Source organism: Furipterus horrens, unplaced genomic scaffold (assembly GCF_987537825.1).
Source record: "Furipterus horrens unplaced genomic scaffold, mFurHor1.1.pri manual_scaffold_6, whole genome shotgun sequence".
Lineage (NCBI taxonomy): Eukaryota > Metazoa > Chordata > Mammalia > Chiroptera > Furipteridae > Furipterus > Furipterus horrens.
Window position 1 is genome coordinate 80426344 of NW_028327176.1, and position 25109 is coordinate 80451452.

The 25109-nt window shown below is 39.8% G+C and overlaps 1 protein-coding gene across 1 annotated transcript; it reads left to right on the forward strand.

Moving 5' to 3' along the window:
- The first annotated feature begins 238 nt into the window (after positions 1-238).
- Positions 239-22181, forward strand: SLC67A2 (solute carrier family 67 member 2). The gene is given in 9 exon segments (XM_090280768.1): positions 239-317; positions 1412-1611; positions 2377-2523; positions 13158-13225; positions 13227-13285; positions 16143-16173; positions 16175-16350; positions 20191-20858; positions 20861-22181. Coding segments are annotated over 9 exon segments (1536 nt in total). The 3' UTR covers positions 20969-22181.
- The last annotated feature ends 2928 nt before the right edge of the window (positions 22182-25109 follow it).

The window sequence follows — 25109 nt, forward strand, 5'->3', positions numbered from 1 at the left end:
CATTTTGGCATTTCCTAGCCTGTCATTTGAAAAGTTAAAGGCTGGTGTGTTTGACAGTCCACAGATTCGGCAGCTCATTAAAGATGAACATTCCATCGGAACAATGTCAGAACTCCAAAAGAATGCTTGGTTGTCATTCAAAAACTTTGTCAAGGACTTTCTTGGAAATACATGAGCATAGAATTAAACCGAAATTGTCCGGAAACTCTTGGAGAGCTTCAAAATGCTTGGTTGCAACATGAGCATCAAGGTGCATTTTCTGCATAGCCATCTTGCTGACTTCCTGAAAAACCTTGGTGCAGTCAGTGATGAGCAAGGTGAGTGATTCCGCCAAGATTTGAAGGTCACGGAGGCACAGTATCAGGATAGATGGGATGTACATGTGATGGCTGACTATTGTTGGAGCATCAGGCGAGATTGTCCACAGATAGAACACTCCAGGAAAGGCTATCAGCGTAAATTTTTACCTTAATATGTATGTTTGGTAGCATAACTTTACTACTTGTACACAATTTGACGTACACTAACAATATATAGCCTTTATATGAATAAAATAACTCTAAATAAACAGTATATTCAGGTAACTTTTTCTTTGTATGTACATTTTGTATGATTTTTGGGACAAAGAGAAGGTATCCTGTACCTTACAAAGTTGACATGATAGAGAAAAACTGGGGTCATTTTTGGATTCAGATGCCAAAAGTTAGTCAAAAACAAGTGTCAGTTCTAACTCAACGAAAATTGGGTTCCCCAGCGTTATAAATCCCTAACTGGACTGGTCGGTCATAAAGGGTAGTCATGTTCCAGGCCTATAGCTTTTGTAGCTAAGGTCGGTCTTTATCTTACCTGAGCCCTGCTCCTTGTTTTTATGCATTTAGGGTAATATACTTTTGAAATATCAATGTAATTTTCTTTTCCAGACCCCTTTAAAGCACCAGAGCAGATCACAGAACCCCTCCCCTGTTGGTTACCTTGTTCCCCCATACCATCTCTGTGTGCTGTTAACTATCCTTTACCCACCAATGCATCTCTCCATTTTATGTTTTATCCAGCCCTAGAGATACCACCCCCTCCCTTGGTTTTCTCTGGTCCCCTTAACCTGCCACTTTCCTTACAGCTTCTCCTTTGATTTTAATGTGTAAAATGACCTGCAAAATTGCCATTCCCCACGGCCTTTTCGCTCTCCATTGAGATTTCGCTTCTAGGTATGTCCTCTAAATTGGGCTCAAATAAACTGTTTTAAAAATTTTCTACAAGTTTTGATGCTTTTTCATGGACAACCCCATACTCTCAGGTGAAGTGCATTACAATTCCCTCTCTCGTCCTTCAAACGCAGGGACAAAATAGTTTTTAGCCCAAGAAAATAGAGTATCAGCATTACCATCACAAAAACTGACACACGCTTCACCAGCTGGTAGCACAGCAAGCGGTGGGAGCGGGGTGAGGGCTTCAGGCTGGGGCTACACACAACCCTGGGGCCTCGGGAGCCTGCTTCCCTCCGCCTGCCCACCAGGCCGGGGCAGCCCGCAGCTCCCCGCTGCGCAGGCGCAGTCCGCAGCGTCCGCTGGAGGCGGGGCTAGCGCTGAAAAGTGCGCTCCCCGCTCGCTCACGGTCGGGAGGGGCGGGGGCGCCCCCGGTTTTTGTTCTTATGGAGCTGGGCACCCCAGGGGCCCCTGGAAGCGGCCTCGGCCACCACAGCCTGGCGGAAGGAGCCAAGGACAAGGGCCAAAGCGGGGCTGCGGCGACCTGATGCTGTGCAAGCACATCTCTTCCTGCTCTTTGTCTCCCTGGTGGGTTGCTTGGTGAGCGCCGAGGGCTGCGTTCCAGATGCGGACTGCTAACGCAGTTAGGGCGCGTGGTTTTCCTTGAAGCTGAAGGGAAGGTGGGTCTTGTGTTAGCCGCCAGCGGCACCAGATGTTAGTCCTGGGTCCTTGAATTCTGGCTGAGAAAAAATTCAGAGCTAAGACTCGAACTCAAGCAAAATGTTTATGTAGAAAGTCACAGGTAGAAGTGAGCCATGTCAGAAGTGAGCTGGGAGTGCTCAGGAAAACAACTTGCTGAGGAAAAAAGAAGGGGGGGGGGGCTCTTGGAACTTAGGAGAAAGAAAGAAAAGGTAATGTGCCTTGAGGGAAGAACGGGGAGAGGAAAGGTACGGGCTGGTGTGTATGTGTGCGCGCGCGCGCGCGCGGGTGGGTATGGGCGGGGGCTGTGAAAATGAATCCAGAACTAAGCTAATACATTTTAAATGGCATGCTGTTTAAAACCCCACGCTGTCACACTTCCTTTAGCCCTAGACATGAATCATCCCCATCCTGTTGTCCTGTGCATCCATGCTGTAGAGCTGTATACAGTACCTTCCCTATAGTCACTTGGTAGCCTTCTTGCTTGGTTATCAGATTGGCACAGTGCTTGTGTTCAAGTAACCATTACAGTAGCTTATCATTATGCCACGATGCCTACATCATTCTCCTCACTTCATCTCATCACGTAGGAACTGAATCATCTTACGTCATCACAAGAAGGGTGAGTACAGTACAATGAAATGTTTAGAGAGAGACCACATTCACATAACTTATTACACTATATTGTTATAATTGCCCTATTTAATTCATTGTTATTTTTTAAATTTATTTGTTTTTATTTTTTTAAAGTAGTTTTTTTTTTTTATTTGTTTATTTTATTTTTAGAGCGAGGGGAAAGGAGAAAGAGAGGGAGAGAAACATCACTGTGTGGCTGCCTCTCAGGCGCACCCCTGACTGGGGACCTGACGTGCAACCTAGTCATGTGCCCTGACTGTGAATCGAACCAGCGATACTTGGCTCGCAGGCTGATGCTCAATCCACTGAGCCACACCAGCCAGGTTCTATTTTTTTTACTGAGGCTAATTTATAAGTTAAACTTTATCATAGGAATGTATGTATAGGAAAAAAATAATGTATATGGTGTTTGGTACTCTGGTTTCAGGCATCCACTTGGGATTCTTGGAATGTATCTCCAGTGTGTAAGGGAGGACTACTATAATCTTAAAGTCAAAATAGTAAGCTGTAGTCTGGTAGTGTAAATTTATGGATTATTTAAGATCACTGATATTAAATACATGACCATATAAAGATGTAACCATGGGGGATAAAACACTGAAAAGTGTATTGGGAAGTTTATGTTTCTGTAATTAGGTGAATTATAGCTACCAAGAGAATCAGGGAGCAAAGAAGATTAATTCTTAGTTGAAAAATATTTTTGCAAGTATTTCTGTTTAACCAGGATTACAAGAAAATAAATTCAGGCTGACTATTTAATAAAAACTGTGTGTGTGCTCTGTGTTGTTCTTCTCCTAAACCAGGGGTAGCAAATAACCAAGTGAAGTAGTAATGAGAACAACAACAGTTAAAGGCAAAAATTAGCAATCTGTTAACTCAGAATACCCAGCAAAAAGGATCAGTATCTATTCTCAGAACTGAAGAGAAAATACGTTTGAGCTTTTCTTGTGTGTTAGACTTTTCTCAACTGTTGTGTCTTTTAATGCACTTCATATTTCTACCAGGCAGTTATTATTATCCTCACTTTTTACAGATGACAGCACTGATGCTTGGTAACATTAAATAACTTTTCAAGGACACATATTTATCAGTAAATGGTGGAGCTGGAATTGGGAACTGTCTTTTTATTCCCAAAGTGCATGCGCTTTCTAATGACTTTGCTGCAAAATATGACCTCCTATTAATATGTCAACTTTTCAATAAACCTCAGATTAGTTATCTTCCCTAACTGCAGGAGGGAATTCATATCATCAAGTACGTGCTTCTTTGTCAAGAAATACACATCATCCCTACCTCATTTCCCACTTCATTACCCACAAAATCATTTTGTTTTTTTTATTTGAGGAACTTCTGGTAGCATATCCTCCTTCAATATTAAGATCAGTTACAGAGAAGCTAAAATTAAAATGGATTATAGTCAAAATAGTCCACACATTTCAGGTAGCAGGTGCTATAATTTACTGTTTTGGATCCTTGATAACTTTAACCTGATGAGTATAGCATAACATAAAATACAATTATGATTTCTTATTTGCTTAAAGTTTTAGATAGTGATTTTATTTGGGAAATCAGTTTATAATTAGGATTACCACTTTAAAAACACCTAGACATTTGTTTTTAGTTTGAGTTAATCAATGTTTTGCTGTTTAGGACTTACTTGGTGTCAGTATGGTTGTCCCTTTGTTGAGTGTTCACATCAAGTCTCTTGGAGCAAGTCCAACAGTTGCTGGAATTGTAGGTGAGTGATTACACTGCACATTTGCAGAGCACTGAATTTTAAATCCCCTGACATAAGTGCCTGAAAACAAAAAACTGTCTTATAGCTAACACTATCCAAAGGTAAATTGAAAATGCTATGAAGTCAATTTTCAGAATATTCAAAAATATTACCCTGGAGCAAATGTAATTCATTTTTTCCTAGACTACCTATGTTCTGAGAAGTTTTGGATTTAGTGTTATCCCCATGCCTATACCAGCAGTGCTGTTACAGATGCTTATCAAGCCTATCCAAGGAGCTGGCTGTTTTCATAAAACTAAAGCATTTTGAGAAAACTGAAATGTTAGAGACATATGGGATAATGTTAAAGTTTTAAGACTTAATACAACTTTCCTAGGATTCAGCTTTCTACTCTCCTGAGTACTCTCTCTACAGTCTTCTCTGGTGAAATACACACTCCCCACACAGGGGCAAAACTGTCTTTCAAGGTCCCTAAGGGCAACCCTTACCTTTAGTCTCTCTTTTGCTTACCTTTAATTTTATTTTGAAGACCTTTTATGAACAGTTATATTACTTATACTCTTCCAATTGAAAAAAAATTGTAGGGTAATATCCTTTTAAAAAACGAACTTTTTTCTAATGTTTTTCTGTTAATCTCTATGTAGTTACCCAGTTAATCCAGTCTTATGATGTGTCTAGCTGATTTTATTGATGTTGTTGATGCTTTTTACATGCTCCTCCTATGGCATTCTGCAGCTCTTTTCTAACACATTGGTGGTAAGTTATCTTCCACCTGGCAACATGTCTAGAAAGCACACTCATACTCTGAGTGCCATCCAGCAAGACTGTGGTAAAATAGGAAGTAGGAGGTTTACCAAAAGTAGATGTCCAGATGATTGGGATATATAGTGTCATTAGATCAAGAAGATTCCTTTAGTCATCTCTCATCCTGCATTGACATCTGAGAAGCCACTGGCTTAGAGGAGTCAGATGGCCTTGTCTGAAAAGAACACACTGAGTCAGAATGAGAGCCTACTTTTTAAATTGTACCATGTTCTTCCCATGCCTCCCTGCTGCCTTTGACTAGAAAAAAAGAATGATTATTACCAATTTTATCATTTGTTTTAGTTAATTGACTAATCAAATTCATTTGTGCTTCTAGGACTCTGAAGTTACGCATTTTGAACAACATGGCTTATTAATTATAAAACCTAAGTGGATAGACAGGAGGAGCCATTTGAAGTGGTTGGTTGTGTATCTACAGCATGGAATAGAAAGATCCAGAACTGAGCTTATCACTCCCACTTTTGCCCACTCAGTTGTTTGAAATTCAGAATTCTTAACTGATCCTCCTCTCTCCTTTATGAATCCACTATGCCACTCTGGTTTTAGACCTTGGTGTCCAATAGTCCAGGCAGGTCAAACAAAACAGTCACTTTAGTCCCATGGATTTATCAGCCATGACTTTGGTCTAAACAGCTGGCTGGTGGTCCCATTGTTAGTGAAAACAGTATATGGTACTATGCTTCCCAAGAGTGGCTTGTACATAAAATATGTTTTAAAAAAAGAAAAGAAATCCAGTCAGAATGTTTTTTACTTGTTATATTTATCTATTATGCTATTACAATTGTCCCAATTTTCCCCCATTTATCCCCCTCCACCCAACTAACCCCCACTCCCTCGAGCAATCCCCACACCATTGTCCATGTCTGTGGGTCATTCATATATGTTCTTTGGCTACTCTATTCCCTATGCAGTACTTTATATCCCCATGACTATTCTGTAACTACCAATTTGTACTTCTTAATCCCTTCACCTTTTTTGCCCATACCCTAAAACACCTTCCCATCTGGCAACCATCAGAATGTTCTCTGTAACTATGGTTCTGTTTCTGTTCTTCTTGTTTATTTTGTTTTTTTAGATTCAATTGTTGATAGGTATGTATTTATTGCCATTTTAATGTTCATAGTTTTGATCTTCTTTTTCTTAAGTAAGCTCCTTTAACATTTCATCTAATAATGTGTTTGTTTCTATGTATTAGGTAGAGCTGCTATACCTCTGAGGCTCGGTAGTGTGGCCTAATATAGTAGGTGTCCTATAGGGTTCAGTTGCACAGCCTCCCCTATTACTCTTTTAGCTTCACCTTTCCTGGGAAACACTTTATCTGCCCTTCCAGTCTAAATGATAGCTTTGCTGGATAAAGTAATCTTGGTTGTAGGGCCTTGCTTTTCATCACTTTAAATATTTCTTGCCAATCCCTTCTAGCCTGCAAAGTTCCTTTTGAGAAATCAGCTGACGGTCTTAAGGGAGCTCCCTTGTAGGTAACTAACTGCTTTTCTCTTGCTGATTTGAATATTCTTTGTCTTTAACCTTTGGCATTTTAATTATGATGTGTCTTCACATGGGTCTCTTTGGGTTCACCTTGTTTGAGACTCCTGCACTTCTTGACTTGTATGTCTTTATCCTTCACCAAGTTAGGGAGATTTTCTTTCATTATTTTTTCAATAGATTTCCAATATTGTGCTCTCTCTCTTCTCCTTTTGTCACCCCCATGATTCAAGTGTTGATATGCTTGAAGTGGTCCCAGAGGCTCCTTACACTATCCTCATTGTTTTGGATTCTTTTTACTTCTTGCTGTTCTGATTGGTTGTTTTTGCTTCCTTATATTCCATATCACTGATTCGATTCCCAGCTTCATCCACTTTACTGTTGATTCCCTGTAAATTGTTCTGCATTTCAATTAGTGTATCCTTTGGTTCCAACTGGATCTTTTTCTTATGATGTTGAGGTTGTCACTAAGTTAATTGTTTTGAACTCTGCATCTAGTAGATTGCTTATCTCCATCCTCTTTAGTTCTTTTTCTGGAGTTTGTTCTGTTCTTTCATTTGGGCCATGTTTCTTTGTCTCCTCATTTTGGCAGTCTTCCTGTGTTTGTTTCTATGTATTAGGTAGAGCTGCTATACCTCTGAGGCTCGGTAGTGTGGCCTAATATAGTAGGTGTCCTATAGGGTTCAGTTGCACAGCCTCCCCTATTACCCAATTTGAATACTCAAAGTGTACCCACCATGTGGGCTGTATACACTCTCCTGTGGTATTTGAGCCTTGATTGCTGTTGGCATGTCCAAGATCAGCTACACTTGTGCTCTGTCCAGGGTCACATAGCATAAACTACAAAGCAGTCTGTACATGGCTGCTACTTGTGCTGGGGTTGGAGGTGCTTAGGTGAGGCCAGCTGTGAACCAAGGCTGGCTGCTGCTAATGCTAGGCCTGAGGCAATTTAGTGAAATTATACCAGTCTCACTGAAGTCAGATGCTGCTTGTTTGAGAGAATTAAGGAAAATCTGAAGCATGGGTCAAATCAAGCCATTTGTATGGAAAAGCCACTGGAAACAGCTTGGGCGTGCTTAGAAATTGAGTGTGACAGGGCCTCAGGGAATCACCAGGGTGAGGCAAAGAGTGAGAGGTTGATGGAGTGTCAGATATGGTGCCTACCTGCTGCCTCTTTGGCTTTGTGGGTGGAGGGTTCAGAAAAGAAATAATGGCCTCTGCCAGCACTTCTCTCTGTGAGAAAGCTGACCCCTAGTACTTGCCCTGATGCCGGACAATTAATTTCCTCCACATATGTCTTTGCTGCCTTTCAATCTATTATCCCCATGCTGGAGCTTAGAGTGAGTGAGTCAGAGTAAGTTCATGTGTGTGCCTGAGACTCTAGTAGTTTCTGTCTTCCATAGCCTCAATGCCTCTTGGTTTTTACAGCCAGAAGTTATGGGAACTTTATCTTTCTGGCACTGGAACCCTGGTCTGGGGGGCCTATTGTGGGACTGGGATCCCTCGCCCCTGAAATATCCCTCCTGATTTTTATTTGCCAAATGTAAGTGTGGGACCAGCCAGTTCCATGTCTTTGCTCCTCCTTCACATTTTGATGTGGTTTCTTCTTTAATTCTGTAGTTGTAGGACTTCCATTCAGCTTGATTTCTGATGGTCTGAATGATAGTTGTTCTATAGTTTAGTTGTAATTTTGATATGGCTGTGCAAGGAAGCAAGCTATGTTTACCTACAACAGACACTATCTCGACCGCTGGTCAGATTTTGTAATGAATTTTTAACTAACTAAATAATTACTTCCTGATTTATCTTATTTTTAAGCCTTTTATAGAGTAAATTTATATAATAAAACTAATTTTATTATCATTTAATTTCTACAATGACCCAGCAAATTAAGTACCTCTCTTTATTATTTAGGAGGAAATTAAGCCTCACAGACTTTAAATAATTTGATGAAGTCACCTCATCTCAATATCCAGACTCGAAGCCTGAGTTATTTTTTCCCTAAAAGTCACCTCTTATTGCCTTAAAGATCTACAAAAGTAGGTAAATCCTGAGTATCAGATTGTATAGGAGACAAATGCACCACTTGTGGGGCAATGCGTCATATTTCTTGTTCTTTCTTGTGAAAGAAGAATTTGCATATACTTAATAAAAAGCTTTTCTCTTTTACTTGGAAACTCACTTCCAAAATGCTTGTATGTGTATATGTATTAGATAATAGGTAAGTCAAAGTGTACTTTAATCAGTCAGGTGCCTCTCTTTTTACTGGACTCTCAACATTCCTTAGAATAAAGACCAAACTTGATTTTATCACTAACACTTATCAGAGTACCTTGTACTTAGTAGCATTCTGTGAATGTAAATTTTTATTGCTAGCTGTGACCCAACCCTCTTTTTCAAATAATCCTTTGCTTTATCATATTTGTGCTTACAAAGGATATTTTGTACACTTTATAGCTGTAATTTAATGAGAACGTCCTTAGAAATCCTTCAAATGAAATACCAAATAAAATTTTTTTATTTTCAACCAATGCTTTTATAAATACTTTAATTATAAGTTTTATAAAACATTTTAATTTTACATATAAATCTTTATGAGGCAAAGATGTGCTGTGTCTGATTTGACTAATAATTTTAATATATTTATTTTCATGAAAATGACTGGCATTTATTAAGTACTTATGTCGGACCCTGTTCTGGGCACTTTATTTTATTCAATCCTCATAGTAACTACTCTCTACCACATCTCTGGTGGTCATGCATCTTTAATGACTGATTTTATATAAAGCACATAAGTATTAGGAGGAAAAAGAATCTCTGAGGCAGATACTTTTATTATTCCTATTTTACAGATAGCAAAACAGGCCTAGAAACAGGCCTCCATATGTAATTATGTTAACTGATATGTCTATAGCATGTGGAATAATAAGAGTTCAGAGTTGAACCCTGACAGCCTAGTTCAGGGCCTGGGGTGTACCTACCAGATTCTGTCACTGCCCTGTGAACACAAAGAAGCCAGAAACCTTTTTCCCGGGTGGAACAAGTGTGGAGAATTTCTAAAATCCACTGAAATGAAAACCAGGGGAAAGGATTGATACTATTAATATAAGGCTGAAAGTATTTTGGGTGATCTACCCTCAAATTTTTTATAAAGGAATTTTACAACCATTTATAGCTTATGTAAAGACATCTTTTGGGTTTTTGTTTTTTCTTTTTTAGATTTCATTTATTTATTTTTAAAGAAAGGGTAAGAGAGGGAGAGAAACATCAATGTGAGAGAGAAAACATCGATGGTTGCCTCTCATATGAGCCCAAACTGGGGATCAACCTGCAATCCAGGCACATGCCCTGCCCGGGAATCAAATTAGCAACCTTTTGCTTTGTGGGACGATGCCCAACCAACTTTGCTACACTGGTCAGAGCATCTTTTGGGTTCTTAAGGAAATATAAACACATCTATAAAAAATGGGGAAAGGACATGAACAGAAGTGGTTGGCTTTTGGCAAGACAGAGAAGCACGCTCAGATGACACAGTTAATTTGAGAGGGTGGAGAAAGTCATTGAGCATCATTGAAGAGTGAAGAAGCAGGATACCATGTTGACCGCCTTCTAGCCAAATCCAGGAAAAAATCACAGGAGACCCTGTTCTTGACCTTCCTCAGACTGTGCTCTTATCGCTATGATAGTGTTTAGTGATTTTTAATCCAACAACTTTTTTCAAACAAAGCCTTACTCAGAACCTCAGTATATAAAATGGCTGTGTTGAGGCTCTGTAGCTGGACTGGACTTTTCCATCAGACTTGTGCCATCTGCATGGAAAAGCACTTTCAAAGTGTAAAGAGAAAAGTGCAGCTCTGCACTGAGTCTGTCCAGGAGTCTGAGGTGCTACTAGAGACCAGTCTCCTTTGTCTTCCTGCTCAGCTGTCCTCAGCTGGACAGCTGTTCAACCTCCTGCATCATGGAATGTTCTCAGCAGAAGAGAGGGAAGGAGGAAGAGGAGAAGATTGTTTGCCAGTACCCTTCCCCAGCTCTAAAAGTTTTCTCAGAATCCTCACCAATGACTTCTGGCTGCATCTTTGAAGGCCAGAACTTTTAGCCTGCAAAGGAAGTTTGTTTTGACTGAGCTGTTGCTGTGGGGTACTGAAAATTCTTAGGAATGAGCTGGGAAGGAGGCCCTTTATTTCCTGACATATCTGTGATCCTTCCTGTTCTACCTGGATTCTACACAGCATACCACCACTTTCCACAGTCTTTTCATCCTGCTTTCTGTTTAGGTCTTCTCTGCTTGCCTCTCCCCTTCTGCTCCCCGTAGGCTCTCTCTTCTTCTCTGTGTGCCTCACATTTAGACTTCCATACAGAGGCACTGGGGAGCCAAGCCAGTCACCCACTGGGAAAACTTCACCCTGGGCCATCTTCACCCTGAACCACCTCTCTGAAGTCACCAAAGCTCCTCACTTGCCACAAGAGTAGTTCAAAAATAAGTCCGTGCCTGGCAGGCTCTAGGCTTCCCACACATGGGCATTAAAACTACAGACTTCAATGTAAGACCTGAAACCACAAAACTCCTAGGAAAAAAATGAAATAAAGGGAATGATATTTTGGATACGATACCTAAAGTACAAACAGAAAAATTAAAAATAAATAAGTCAGACTACATCAAACAAGTCTCAAAACAAAGCAAAAAGATTATGAATGAAAAGGCAACTCTAGAATGGAAAAAAAATATTTGCAGAACATGTATCTGATAAGAATTACTGTACAAGATATAAATGAATAGCAGAAAAGGAAATAATCCGATTAAGAAATTGTCCAAGGACCTGAATAAACAGTAAATGTACTCAACATCAGTAACCATTAGGAAAATGCAAATCAAAGCCACAGTGAGGTACCATCTTACACGTGTTAGAATGGCTATCATTGAAAACATGAGATAAATGATGGCGAGGCTTTGGAGAAAAGGGAACAGTTGAGCGCTATTGGTGAGAATGCAAATTGGTGCAGCTACTGTGAGAGACAGTATGAAGGTTCCTAAAAAAGTTAAAAATAAAATTAGCATATGATCCAGTAATTCTACTTATGGTTATATATCCAAAGGAAATGAAATCAGCATGTCAAAGAGATCCCTGCACCCCAGTGTTCACTGCAGCATTATTTACAATAGCCAAGACATGGAAACAACTTGTTTCCATCAAGAGATAAATGGTTAAAGAAAACTTCACAGACACACACACAGACACACAAACAGTCATAAGAAGAAGGAAGTCCTGCCGTCTGCAACAATGTGGTTGCACCTAAGGCCATTATGCTTAGTAAAATAAGGCAAAGGAAGACAAAACTGAATGATCTCACTTATATGTGAGATCTAAAAACAAACATTCATTTTTGAACGAATTTTTAAGAAAAAGATTAGATTTGTGGTTATTAGAGGCAGGGGTGAACAAACTGAGTGAAGGTGTTGAAAGGGTTCAAACTTCTCGTTACACGATAAGGAAGTGCTGGGGATGTAATGTACAGCATGGTGACTAGTTTTCACTGCTGAATATATTTGAAAGTTATTAAGAGTAAATTCTAAAAGTTCTCATCACAAGGAGAAAAATATTTTTTTCTTTCATTTATATGAGGTGATGGGTATTAAACTTATTGTGGTAAATTTTGCAATATATGTAAGTCAAGTCATGCTGTAAACCTTAAACTTATACAGTGCTATATGCTAGTTATATCAGTAAAACTGAAAAAAAAAATGTGAGGTGTTGCATTTCAAAAGTAATCAAAGAAATTCACATTGGAGCAATGAGAAATTATTTTACTCTATTGGATTAACAAAATTAATAAAATCCATGGTCGTCATGATTGTAGAGAACAGCCACTCTTACAAGAAAAGGCAAGTTTTTAATGACATGGAATGATGTTCGAGATCTATTGGTAAGTGGAAGAACAAGTACAAAATACAGTATAGCATATTTTACAATATCATTTGTAGATTTGGGGATTGTGTGGTATTTTTATATATATTTTGTTTTTCAGTATTTTCTAAATTTCTAAACTGAATATGGCTACTGAGGGGCTGAGATGCATAAAGTGATAAGATAAAAACGAGGATTTAAGCCCTGACAGGTGTGGCTTGGTTGGATATCATCCCACAAAGCAAAAGGTCACTGGTTCAATTCCTGGTCAGGGCACATGACTGGGTTGCAGGCCTGGTTCCCGGTCGATGGTTCCCTCATACCTCAGTGCTTCTCTTCCTCTCTTTCTCCCTCCCTTACTCTCTCAGAATAAATTTTTTTAAGTGAGACTTTAAAAATCGTACTTCTCTGTTTCTCCAGCCATTGTTACTTACCAGATCATCACAGATGCTTTCTTTGGTATCTTAAGCTGTTTTGGATAAAGAAAGCGTTGTTGTATTTTCCCACTCACCTTGTGGGAGACCAGAGAAGATAATTTACTCTGATGAATGGCATAATAGAGTTTAGCCCAAATTCCCTGCTGTTTTTCACTGGGTTGCATTTGGGTGCATTTCCATGGTGGTGATTTTATAAATGTGAGTCAAAGGACTTTTGTGTTTCTTGCTTCCTCAGGATTACTGGAGTGATGTGGTTGGAAGGCAGTTTTCCTTGCTGGTGTGCATTCTCTTCAGTGCCCTGGGTTCTTATTCTTGGAGCATCTACCAATGTATTCCTGTTTGCTCTCACCAGAATCCCTATAGGTGAGTTCTTGCCTCTAAATGTGTTTTCCTTCAAAATAAATCACTTACATGTATGTGTATGTGTTTATGTATTGTATATGTATGAGGTCTGCCTGGAAAAAATTCAGCCGTTGTTAATATAACAAGAACAGTTTATGCAGCATCAATGTAATCTGGAAGCCCAGGAGAGTGGACTGGAATGTACACGTGTGAACAATGATGACTTCACTGTACTAGTCAATGGCGGAGGTAGATGCTGTTGAGTGAGCATGTGTACTGTGTGGCCATCTCATTCAAAATGACTGAGTAGACCACCAAATCTGCATCGGATTTCATGTTGAGCTAGAACAGTCCTCCATGGAAACTATATTGATGATTCAGAAGGCTTTCAGAGGACAATGCGATGAGTGTGGCACAGAAAAATAGTGTGGCACAAATGCCTCAAAGATGGTCAAGAATCTGTTGCAAGTAATCCACATTCTAGAAGGCCTGCAACAAGCAGAACACCTGAGAGTGTTGAATGTGTAAAGGCTGCAATCAACAAAAATTGATGACTGACAGTGAGAGAACCAGAGCTGATCTGGGGATTCCAAAAACTGTTGTCATTTTGATGCAGGAACTTGGCATGAAACATGATGTCAAAATTTTTTTCTCAGTTTCTGCTGCCAGAGCAGAAGGAACATTGTGCTGCAGTTGCTAATGACTTAATTCAAAGCACTACCAATAAACCAGATATAGCACCCTGCAACTTTTGGCTTTTCCCATAACTAAAATCAACTTTGAAAGGGAAGAGATTTCAGACCATTGATGAGACTCAGGAAAATATGACAGGCCAGCTGACAGTGATTCCAACAAAGGATTTTGCAGAGTGTTTTGAACAGTGGAAGAGATGCTGGGAGAACTGTATGAGGTCCCAAGGTGCCTACTTTGAAGGAAACTGAGGTGCCATTGTCATATGTACAATGTTTCTTGTATCTTCTATCTTCGTCAATAAATGTCTCTGCTCATCAATGCCTATTGATTAGAACTTATTTAAAGAGGGCACACTGACAATACCAATTAGACCTGTAACACCAGCAGCCACTGTCAGTTGAGCACGCAGCATCAGTCAGGCTTTACTAACCTGTCCAGAGCTTCAAACTTTGGATGTAATAGAGCTTGGCATCCTTGACATCTGTCAGTGTACACAGTTCTGCTGCTACAGCAGGGACTGTCTCCATCCTGCTGGTCTGTCCCCACACTCAGGAAGAATTTGTTAAATGTCTTTGACCAGCACCGTGTTTACTATGTGGTCCCTCAGCAAGCTTATAGTTTTGAAATTGGGCTTCCTGGTTTCAAACTGATACCAACCCCTGTAGGTTTTCTGCAGTCTTCTGTAAAGCTGCCTATGGCTTTGTGGGGGACACTAGGTGGCTTGTGGGTAAGTTTTGTCTTAGACTGCTCTTGAATATTTCTACCATTTTTGAAATAGCTTTTATTTTGTCCATTCATTATAATGTCTTTTCATTCTTTGAAACACTACCTGTGAATGCTGGGTGGTGAGTGGGTAGGTAGTTACTGGGGAAGTGCTTATTTCCTCTCTTCCTTTCTTAGTGTCAGAGGCCTGGAGTTTCTGTTTCTTTCTCGCCTTACTCATTAGCGCACTGACAGACTCTGCTTCCCTGATGGACTAGGCTTTTACATTCACCCTCCAAAATCCAAGTTTGTTGTTGTTTACTTAAGAAAATGGTTTATGAAGGTTTTCGCTTAAAATGTGGTTAATCATCCTAACAAGACCCACCACCACACACAAAATTCAACTGATAGCTGTTTCATGTGCACCTGGTATCCAGGTCATTTTACTTTCTTGGTTTGGGGGGCAGGTTGTGTTTCTGCTGTGTAATACACTCTGCCACTCAGTGATAAGGCTATTCGTAAATAGAACCTATATTAGTTACAAAATGGATAGAGATTTATGTGAAGGATTATAATGTTAATATAAAATAACATTGTTTGAGTAGTGATATGCAGAGTAGTGCTTCCTTGAAGGAGATCACTGGAAACCATTGTGTCTCATCATGGTTAGGAGCAATGAGTCAGACCTAACAGCAGCCTTTATTAGTAGGACCTAATATGTCTTGATCGAAAGAGCAGGCACCTATGTCACCAGAATTGCCAATTTATTTGAGTATGTCTGTTTGATGCATATAAGTCAAATTCAGTAGAAGTATGAAGAATATAAAGTTATTACATACACTTTAACGTCTTATTAAGTCATATCTCAGCTTTCACTTTGTTTAGTCAGCAATTTCACAAGCCTCTTGATAGTAGAAAAAAAATCAGTGGTATTGGTTAGATGACTACTGTGTCATAATATTAAATATTTTTATATTTGTACTTGCTGCTTGTCCTTCTTTCCATAGCAGTTATCACCTTCATATAGATATGCTGGCTCTGTGAGGACAGGGATATTTGTATTTTTTTCCCCATTCCCTGCTCCTTGCATTACCCTTAGGGTGAAGGTCTGTGTTGGACTTATAGTAGGCATGCAGAAAATGTATATTCCCTGAGTTTATGAGTAATAAAGGATAAATTTCTATATAGAAACCACCCTGAATTCGACTTGAATAGCAGAAAGGACTGGAGACACGGTGGCATCATGATGGGAGGTGGGCAAGCTGAGGATTCAGGAGCTTGGTTACCAGAGACAAGGTGGCCAACCAGGATGGCAGGGCTAGACCAGGAGTCCAGTCATGGTGCATGGAACCTGCTGGCCTTAGAGGTTAAAAAAGAAAAAAGAATCAGAACTCCATCAGGGACAGAGGTGAAGTGCTGAATCACAAGTGAGATGCTTTCAATCTGGAAAATGTAACAGAACATGTTTCTTGTCTCCTTGCAGGTATTTTTAAACATACACTCTCCATTTCAAGGAGTGCTTTCTGACCTGGTTCCACAGAAGGAAGAACCAATAGTCATTGGGCAATTAAATACAGCATCTAGTGTGGGCTTCATCTTGGGCCCCATGGTCGGTGGCTATCTTATTGAACTAGATGGTGGCTTTTATCTCACATGCTTCATCTGTTTTTCTGTCTTCGTTCTCAGTGCTGGTAAGTTGCCATTTAATCATGAGAAGATTGTTTGGTTTATTCATTCATATTTTCCAATCTACCTACTTTTATCTCCTTATAATTTGTTTTTCTTAGGTTAGGCAGACTCTTATTCAAAAACGAAAGACCCCATCAGCCGCTGCTGCAGCCCTCCTAGTGGGTGCCTGTCATGCCTGCACAGTATTGAGTTGGTCCCGACCCTCTCTCGGCTTTCCTCCATGTACCTGGGCCGCACTGGCTTCCTGCTCGATCTCATGCATGCCAGGCTTATTCTAACAGGAGGGCACTGTAATTTGTTCCTTCTACTTGTACCATTCTTCCCACATTTCTTTACTGTTTTTTTTTTTTTAATCATTCAAGTCTCAAATGTTTGCTTTGTTAGAGAGGCATTCTTTGATCATTCTGTCTAAAATAACTGTGTTTCTTCATAGTTCTTGAAATTATATTATTAATGTGTTTTCTCTCCTCCCTCCAACACATACAATTAGAAAGTAAACCACAAAGGTTCGGATTTCTTCACTGCTATTGCGCCTGCCCAGAAGAGGCCAGGCATAGATAGCCAATGTTCAACAGTATTTAATAAATGAAAGAATACATATTGGGCCCTGGCTGGGTAGCTCAGTTGGTTAGAGTGTCGTCTTAATATGCCAAGATTGTGTGTTTGATCCTTGGTCAGTGTACATACAAGAAGCAATCAATGAATGCATAAATAAGTGGAACAACAAATTGATATTTTTTTCTCTCTGTGTATCCTCCCCTTTTTCCTTTCCTCTCTCCTTCTTAAAAAAAAAAAAAAAAAGAAAGAAAGAATACATACAGGACTGTGAGCTCCTTGAAGGCCCAGTTTCTTAAAGCAAAAAGGATGAACCTCTTTGCCCAGAGACTGGCGCATGGCCAACCCTTAGCTAAACAACTTTATTAACAGGAGGATTCATGCTGTTCTGTTTTCCTAAATTTAATGATATTGCACTGACTACAGTTTTTTTTTGAATCTTCCTATCCAAGGCTTCTGACTGAGTGATGAATTCCCTGTTGGGTTGGAATGTCAGACTCGAGGAGCAAAGTTCATGAGTGCTCGCATACTGTATGATTTTCCGTCAGGAGTTTAACCGCAGCCAAGAGGAGAGGTCAGTGTAACTCTAGAGAAAACAGCTCACTCTGACTGGTGAGGCTCAGTGGTTTGGGTGCTGTCCCACAGACCAAAGGGTTGCCAGTTCAATTCCCGGTCAGGGCACATGCTTGGGTTGCGGGCCAGGTCCTCAGTTGGAGGCATGCGAGAGGCAACTGATCGATGTTGCCCTCACACACCAATGGCCCCCCCTTCCCTTCCCCTCTCTCTAAAAATAAATAAAATCTGTTTAAAAAGGAAAATGGCTTCAAGCACTTACTAGTTGATGTGACCAGGTACCTTCCCCTATAAAGGAAGGTCCATTAATGTGATCACTTGATGTTAGAAGTCAGTTTATAAACAACGAACATGAGTATTGAGCTCTATTTTGGATTCTCCAATGATAGTACAATTTAATATTTTGCCCTAATCTAAGTATATGAATGGATCTGAATCAGTCAGGAATGCATTCAGCTGCAAATGTTCTCAACTCCAGTCACTGCAACTAACAGTTTATTTTTCCCACTTAAGAGCTCTGGGGTTGACAGGCTGAAGGGGATGCAGAGGCTGGGAGGGGAGGAGCAGGAGAGGGACAGGAACTGGGCAGCAGACAGTGTCTCAGAGCACTGGGCTTTCCAGTGCCATGAGCACAGTGTAAGGCTGTTTCCTTATTGCATTTTGTCATACTTTTCTCTTCAATAACAACGGCTGTTTTCCCCAACCTATCTACCCCGTCAGTTTCTTATGTCCTTGCTTTGATCTGCCACTTTCATATCTTTTTATCAATGATTATTTTTTTTCATGGTTAAGAACTCAAACACTAATCTGACATACTTGGGTTCAAATCCCTGTTCTGCCACTTCTTGGTATGGGCTTTAGGTGATCTGTCTCAGTTTCCTCTTCTATAAAATGGAGTAACAAAACTCATGGACTTGTTATGAGAACTATGAGAGGTTTTGCATAGAAGCAGTTTATCCCACTGCTGTGCATATGGTAACCACTCAATAAATGTTAGTCGCTGTCACTGTATCATTTTTATTACTATTTTAATTATACTTTTTGTCCATCAGTGACAGTTTTTTCACTTTTTTAAATCAAGATTCTGTGAAATATCCAAGGGCCCTTTCAAGATAAGAGCAAATGAAAAGTTCAGTTCTGCCTTCTTATGTGATTAATTTTCTGTCATAAATTAGTCACTGTATTTGGAGAATCCACACACAGAAACCTAGTTGTTGAAAACAGCATGAAGCAGCACTGACTGGCTAGCCACAGGTCTAGGTGAAACTCCAGGCTGGAGGACTGAAAAACCACACAGGTATGTGTTAGGAAAGATGTCCTAGGACAGCAAGCAATTATTTAGTTTTAAGAAAGTTTGGGGCATAAATTAGCAAGAGGTCATTCTACTTGCTTGAATGGCATGGGATCAATAAAACAATTGAGGCAAGAAGGTGACAGTCACATGAAGACAGAGGTGGGATTATTTGAATAGGGGTATGAGCTGCTTGGTAAATTTTGTGTCATGTTGATTAGATTGGCGCCCCCAGAGGTCTTGATAGGAGAACTGTAAAAGTGCAGATCCAAGCAGGTGCTTCCTGACTCGTCATTGGTGTCAAGCTATCCCTAGCCATTCCCCGCCCCACCCCGCCCTTCACGCCAAGGGTGGCTGTCTCTGTCCAAGCATCCCATGCTTCCCCCCAGTATAGTGCTTACCCCAGAATCTTTTTTTAAATTATATTTTATTGATTATATTGTTACAATAGTTCTAATTTTTTCCCCTTTGCTCCCCTCCACACAGCAACCCCCTCCCCCAGCAATCCCCCACCAAATCCATGCCCATAGTTCATACATACAAGCTCTCCTGCTTCACCCTTTCATATATTCTTCTTTTTTTAAAATAAATAAATGATTAATTATTTTAACAATAAAAAATAACAATCCCTCCCTCTCAGATATTAAGACCCTTTATAATCTTATAAAGGACAATGGACGAAGGTCTCGAGCTCCTCTAGCTGCTTCAAGCGGGACATGGTCGTCGTCCTACCTACCCTTATGTCCAGAAATCCCTAATAAGAGTGGGGGTGTGGAGGGGAGGGTGGCCTTTCCACAAGGGGAAGGATCGTGCAGACTCCAGGTTGGTTGGCTGTCCCCGGACAACAGCGTGCTTGGTTTAACAGGCTGGCATCCATGTTGTATTCTGGAGGCAACAGATTTGGCAAAAGTTACCCCAGAATCTAATTGCCTGTTTGTGTTTCCTCACCCCCTCTCAAGTTTAATTACATTGGTGACCGGGGTTGTATAGGCCTTGTCTTGTTTATTAGTATACGCTTTCTAATGTTTAGCACAGGACACCACATTTAACATAAATATTCAATGTTCAGGTGGGTGATGAAATTTAGCAAAGTAATGAGGGAGTAGTTTAAATGTAAAGTCTATGAATTTAGATATGAAATGATGAAATAGAGGAAACTGATAGGCTCTTGAGCTGGGGGAAAATACTGAATATTATGTAAGTATAGGTTTTTTTCTTAGGTGAATTGCAGAATTCTGACACTGAAATCGAATAGAAGTAGCTATGGGAATGGTTAAAAACTGGATTCAAAAATAGAAATTAACAAATCTGCTAATAAAAAATATAGAATAATAATCTAATACTAGTTATTTCTTATGCCCCATGGCAGCGCTGTATGAACTCGGTGAATCAGCCTACTTTAACATATGGTGCCATTTTACAGGTCTTGTTTGTCTGTTTCCCTGGAGTGAAATGAAAGTCAGCAGCACAAAGAATAGCCTGCGATTGTGTAAGAACGATGCACCTTTGGGAAAGACAGATTATGAAGCGCAAGAGGCAAGCCCTGCCCCTGGGAGCATGGTGAGTGAGAAGACCCCTAGGCCACCCTGGATGGGAGTCATGTCCACACTGCAGGACATAAAGAGCCTTATATTTTCTGAAATGTGGGACATATTGCTAGTGCGCTTGCTGATGGCCATGGCAGGCCTGCTGTACTGTGGTAATTATGTCTTGGCCCTTGAGGAGCGCTTTGGGGTGAGGCGCAAGGTGAGGGGCTACCTTATCAGTTACAGCAGTGCCCTGGGGGCTCTGGCTGGCTTGGGACCGGGGCCCATCCTGTGGCTGTACAGGCACAACTCCCACAGGGTCCTGCTGCACTCCATTCGCACCTTCCTGCTCCTGCGCCTTTATTCCATGGCCCCCACCATGGGAACTGTCATTTTCTCCTCCATGCTCCTGGCCTTCTCCACAGCCATTGGGAGGACTTGCATCACAGACCTCCAGCTAACCATGGGCAGGGCCCAGGCAAGGGGCACCCTCAGAGGCTTGGGGCGGCCAGTGACAGCAATGGGCTGGGTCGTGGCCCAGGAAGTCAGCCCTTGTAGCCCCTCCCCCCCCCACGCAGACTGGGGGCTGCATTAGCTTTGGTGGCTATTTTCATAATGTCACTAAACAAACCTTGCTATAGTGGTGGTAGGACTGATAGATTAAAAAGTGAATAGAATGAATTTGGACAACACAAAGCAGCAAAATCTGAGGTGGTGAATGAGGGGCAGAGGCCATGTGAGAAGGGTATTTTGGAAAGGGTGGATGATCTAAGTGAAAATAGTTATTTCCAATCGAGTTCATCCAGATCGGCCTCCAGCTCTGCATTTAGTCCTTCAGATGATCAGAAGTCAGAGCTTGTCAAAGGAGAATGTATTAAACATATACCAAGAAGTCTTCTCTTTCCATGTGGCCCAGTGAGGTTAAATCAAGGGGAAAAGAGCTACCAGCTATGGGATAAGAAAATAGTGATGGGATAAGAGAACATGATATGTGCAAGAAGGGAAGAGACCCAAGGTTTTTTTCCTTCCCAATAAAAATAGGGTTACATTAAATAAAGTGCTGGTCAGCTGAGATACAGGTTCCTTTCAATTGTATAAGTGAAGAGGGAGATTTTCTACTGTCTAAATCCTACAGATTGAAGAAGCTTCTTTATTGAAGCTAGTTTGTCGCTTTCTTAAATCGTAACAAGGTTATGAATACTAGTTCCATCTGGGAACCTGGTTAAAAATCACATGCTCAGCTTCAGCCCAGAGACTGATTCTGTGGGTCTAGCTGAAGCCCAGATATGTGTTGTATTTGGTTAAGTACCACTTGTAATTCCTCATGGAAGTAGGGAAGGGTTTTGATTAGAGTAAAATCCAGAGAGAGACTTGGTTGTTTCATTAGTAGCTAACTCAGTTTGGACTGTTTGTTAAAATCGTGTAATCACAATGTGTTATACTTTCCCTAGCTGTTAGTATTGTACCCCATAATATTTATACAGAATAAGAGAGTGTCAAGTGTCATGCCTTACCAGAGGGACTTAATTCTAGAGTGCCTTGTGTTGAAGATCATTTCCTTTACTATCACACCTGTGCATAGAAGAGCTGTGTTAGTCTATAGGGACACATTTTGGTGGGCCTTTTTCTGGGCTTAGACTGAGCTGCCATTCCAAAATTAGTGCCAAAGGGATGAAGGGCCCAGAACGTGGTTTGCACAGGCTCACATGAAGGCATTATTAAGGCACATCCTGACTATTTGGATGACATCAGTTATTAATAAAAATTATGTAGGAGGTCCCTCTATTTTCCTCAAACTACCCAAGTGCATATTCCTGTCAATCTCCTTAATTAGCCCAGTAGGATATTATTCCTGCTTTCACCCTAATGCACATATAATTGTAAATAACACACTAATTTTTTATAACTTTAATACTTATTGTATGAAAGCAGAAAAAAATGTTTCTGTAGTTTTAGAAGTTGGATATGGGATAAACTCAAATACTTATGATAAAGAAACAGTTGGAAATTTGAAGATTGTCCTTTTTCTATCTACAAGAAAAATATAAACTTTTTATTAAGTCTTGCAATTCTGAAATTTTATATTGGATTAGCCAAAAAGTTCATTTGGTTTTTCTAAGATGGCTCTGGTAAAGCTTAGTTGTCTTTCACTTCGTTTGAAATAATTTTGTTAGATTGTATTGTGACAGTTGTCATATCAGTGTGCATTTAAAAAGAAACTTGTCAAAATTGGTGAATTTTTGTGCAGCCATTTTAATATTGAAGATGGAAGAAAATATACATTTTTGTGTTTTATGATTTATTATTTCAAGAAAGGTAAAAACACAGCTGAAACAAAATGATTTGTGCCATGTATGGAGAAGGTGCTGTGACTGATTGAATGTGTCAAAAGTGGTTTGCGAAGTTTTCTGCTGGAGATTTTTCACTGGACAATGCTCGATGGTTGGGTAGACCAGTTGAAGTTGATAGCAATCAAATGAAGACATTGAGAATAATCAATATTATACTCAAAATACCGAAATCAGTAAAGTTATTGGTGAAAATGAAAACTATGTCTTTTATTTTATGGAAAAAACTAATCAGACTTTTTGGCCAACCCAATACAAGTGCTCAGTGCTTTTGAGAAAACCGAAACATGATATAAAATGGCCTTGCCCCTTAGGAATATGCCAACTCATCATGGAGGTTAGACTCAAATGACAATGAATAACCAAGGCTTTTTGTAATGAAGCAGAGTTTCAGAAGAATTTCTCTAAAGACTTTTTTCTTCACTCTCAAAAGTAGCCAAGTTCCTTAGAAGCTCTTAAATATAACCTAGAGAAATCATAACACTTTATTTCTGAATTTAAATAAAAGCCTATAAACTTAATGAGGCTTTACAATTAAGCAAAGATTGATCTTAGTCTAGAGAGAAACATTATTGTTATTCTCCACTGGTGATTTCAGTGTTTTGCTCATGTAATTATTTTAGATAAATATTTTGTCACAGCTCCTCTTAGTCTCATGTGCTGCTGCTATTCAGGATGTGTTCTGGGGACCACAGGGTCAGGGTCCCCTGGAGCAGACACCCTACTTCAGACCTGCTGGGGACTGTTTCACAAGACACCCAGCTGCTTTGTGTATACAGTAAAGTTTGAAAACCACTACTATAAAGGATAGTATTTGTATATTTTATGGAAGTTGACCTTAGGATATTAAATATGCTCAATTAAAATTTGTGTTGATTTTTTAAAAATTCTTTTGAATACTTTTTGTACGTAAAAAATATCTGCAATTTTATGAGATTCAATCTAATTTTTATATGGAATCGTATGTTACAGGCATTGGACTTACTTGAAAGGTTTATAAAGGAAGTGGCACTCTTTCAATATTATATCAACCACAATTGGTAACAGCCTCAGGGCATGGGGTTCTAAAAGGCTTGGCCAGTTACCACAGAGGGGGCGGGGGTCTATCTCTGCCCTCATGTCCAGAGGTACTAGCAACATAAAGAAAGGTAACAGACGATGCCTGACCAAGAGAGTAATGTGCTTGGCTCCACATCTCAGGCCCAGTAGCCTCCTGGAGCAGGGAAGTCTGGGGTTGTGCCTGGAGCAAACAGCAGGGGCTAGCATCCGTGGTTTTATACCCTGGCTGCCCAGATCCTGCCTTGGGCTTGGGGAACCAGGCTCTGAAGTGTCTGGTGTTTTTCATGCACACCCAGAGTGGAAAAACACAGGGTTAGTTCTGGAGGGGCTCGTCCTCTGTGCCAACGGTGAGTTTTTCTGGCAGGTGAGGGAGAGCCACTGAAGCAGTGATGTTGGGCAGTGCTCTGTGGGCCTTTGTGTTTTAGTAGGATCCTCTTAATTTATTTTTTCCTGAACAACTTGCCAGTTATATGACTATCATTTTCTTTAATAACAAAATCCCTTTAAAATTGTAATGAAGTTTTATTCTAATTATTAATTTTAGAAGCCATTGTTTTGTATCCTGATGTATATTTTAAATTAGGGTACTGAAGTGCTTGGAAATTCTAACTTCCAGTATGCTAAAACACATCTTAATAGTAAAAACAACAAGCCTTTGTCTTTTCCAACCATATACTAATACTGAATATATACATAATCTGAAATTTATTCTACACTGATGACAAGGAAATAGTTTCAAGATAACGTGTTATTACACACTGATTTATATGTAATTAGCTGCACAAATACTAACTTACTTTAAAACATTATTTTACTTTAGATGTCTTATTTTTCCCATATTGACTAAACTCACCATTTTAGATAGCTGTCTGTGAAAACAATAACAGAATTTCTGCTGTCTCCTGATTCACTACATTGTAAGAAATATTTCCAATTGCTATTTTGAAAATGAATACTCTGAACCAGCTTTTGTTGTTCCTGGAGGTAAAAGATAATTATAAACACTAAAGAAGGAGTGTTAATTACCAATACATGGCATAAAAGTGGACTGTAAGTACCTTGTTAGAACAAAGCACTGTATTTTGATCACAGTGGATTTAAAATACACTACATATTGATAAATAAAAATCCATTTCCAAGTTAAACACTGTGGAGGATGAAACAGTTAAAATACTTATTAATAGTTACAATTTGTCATATGGGATAAGAGATGATCTTTCTTCGGGCTTACCAAAGAAGCTGTTCTATTTTCAATAGTTGGGACTCAGGTTCTTATCCAGACTAATTATTGTTTCCTGTGATAGCTTACCCACCAGAACCCTATACTGAGTTTGCTGAATGAAATTGAAACCACATGAATTATCCAAAATGAACCTAATGTGATAAATATGTTCTGCTGCGCATGTGAT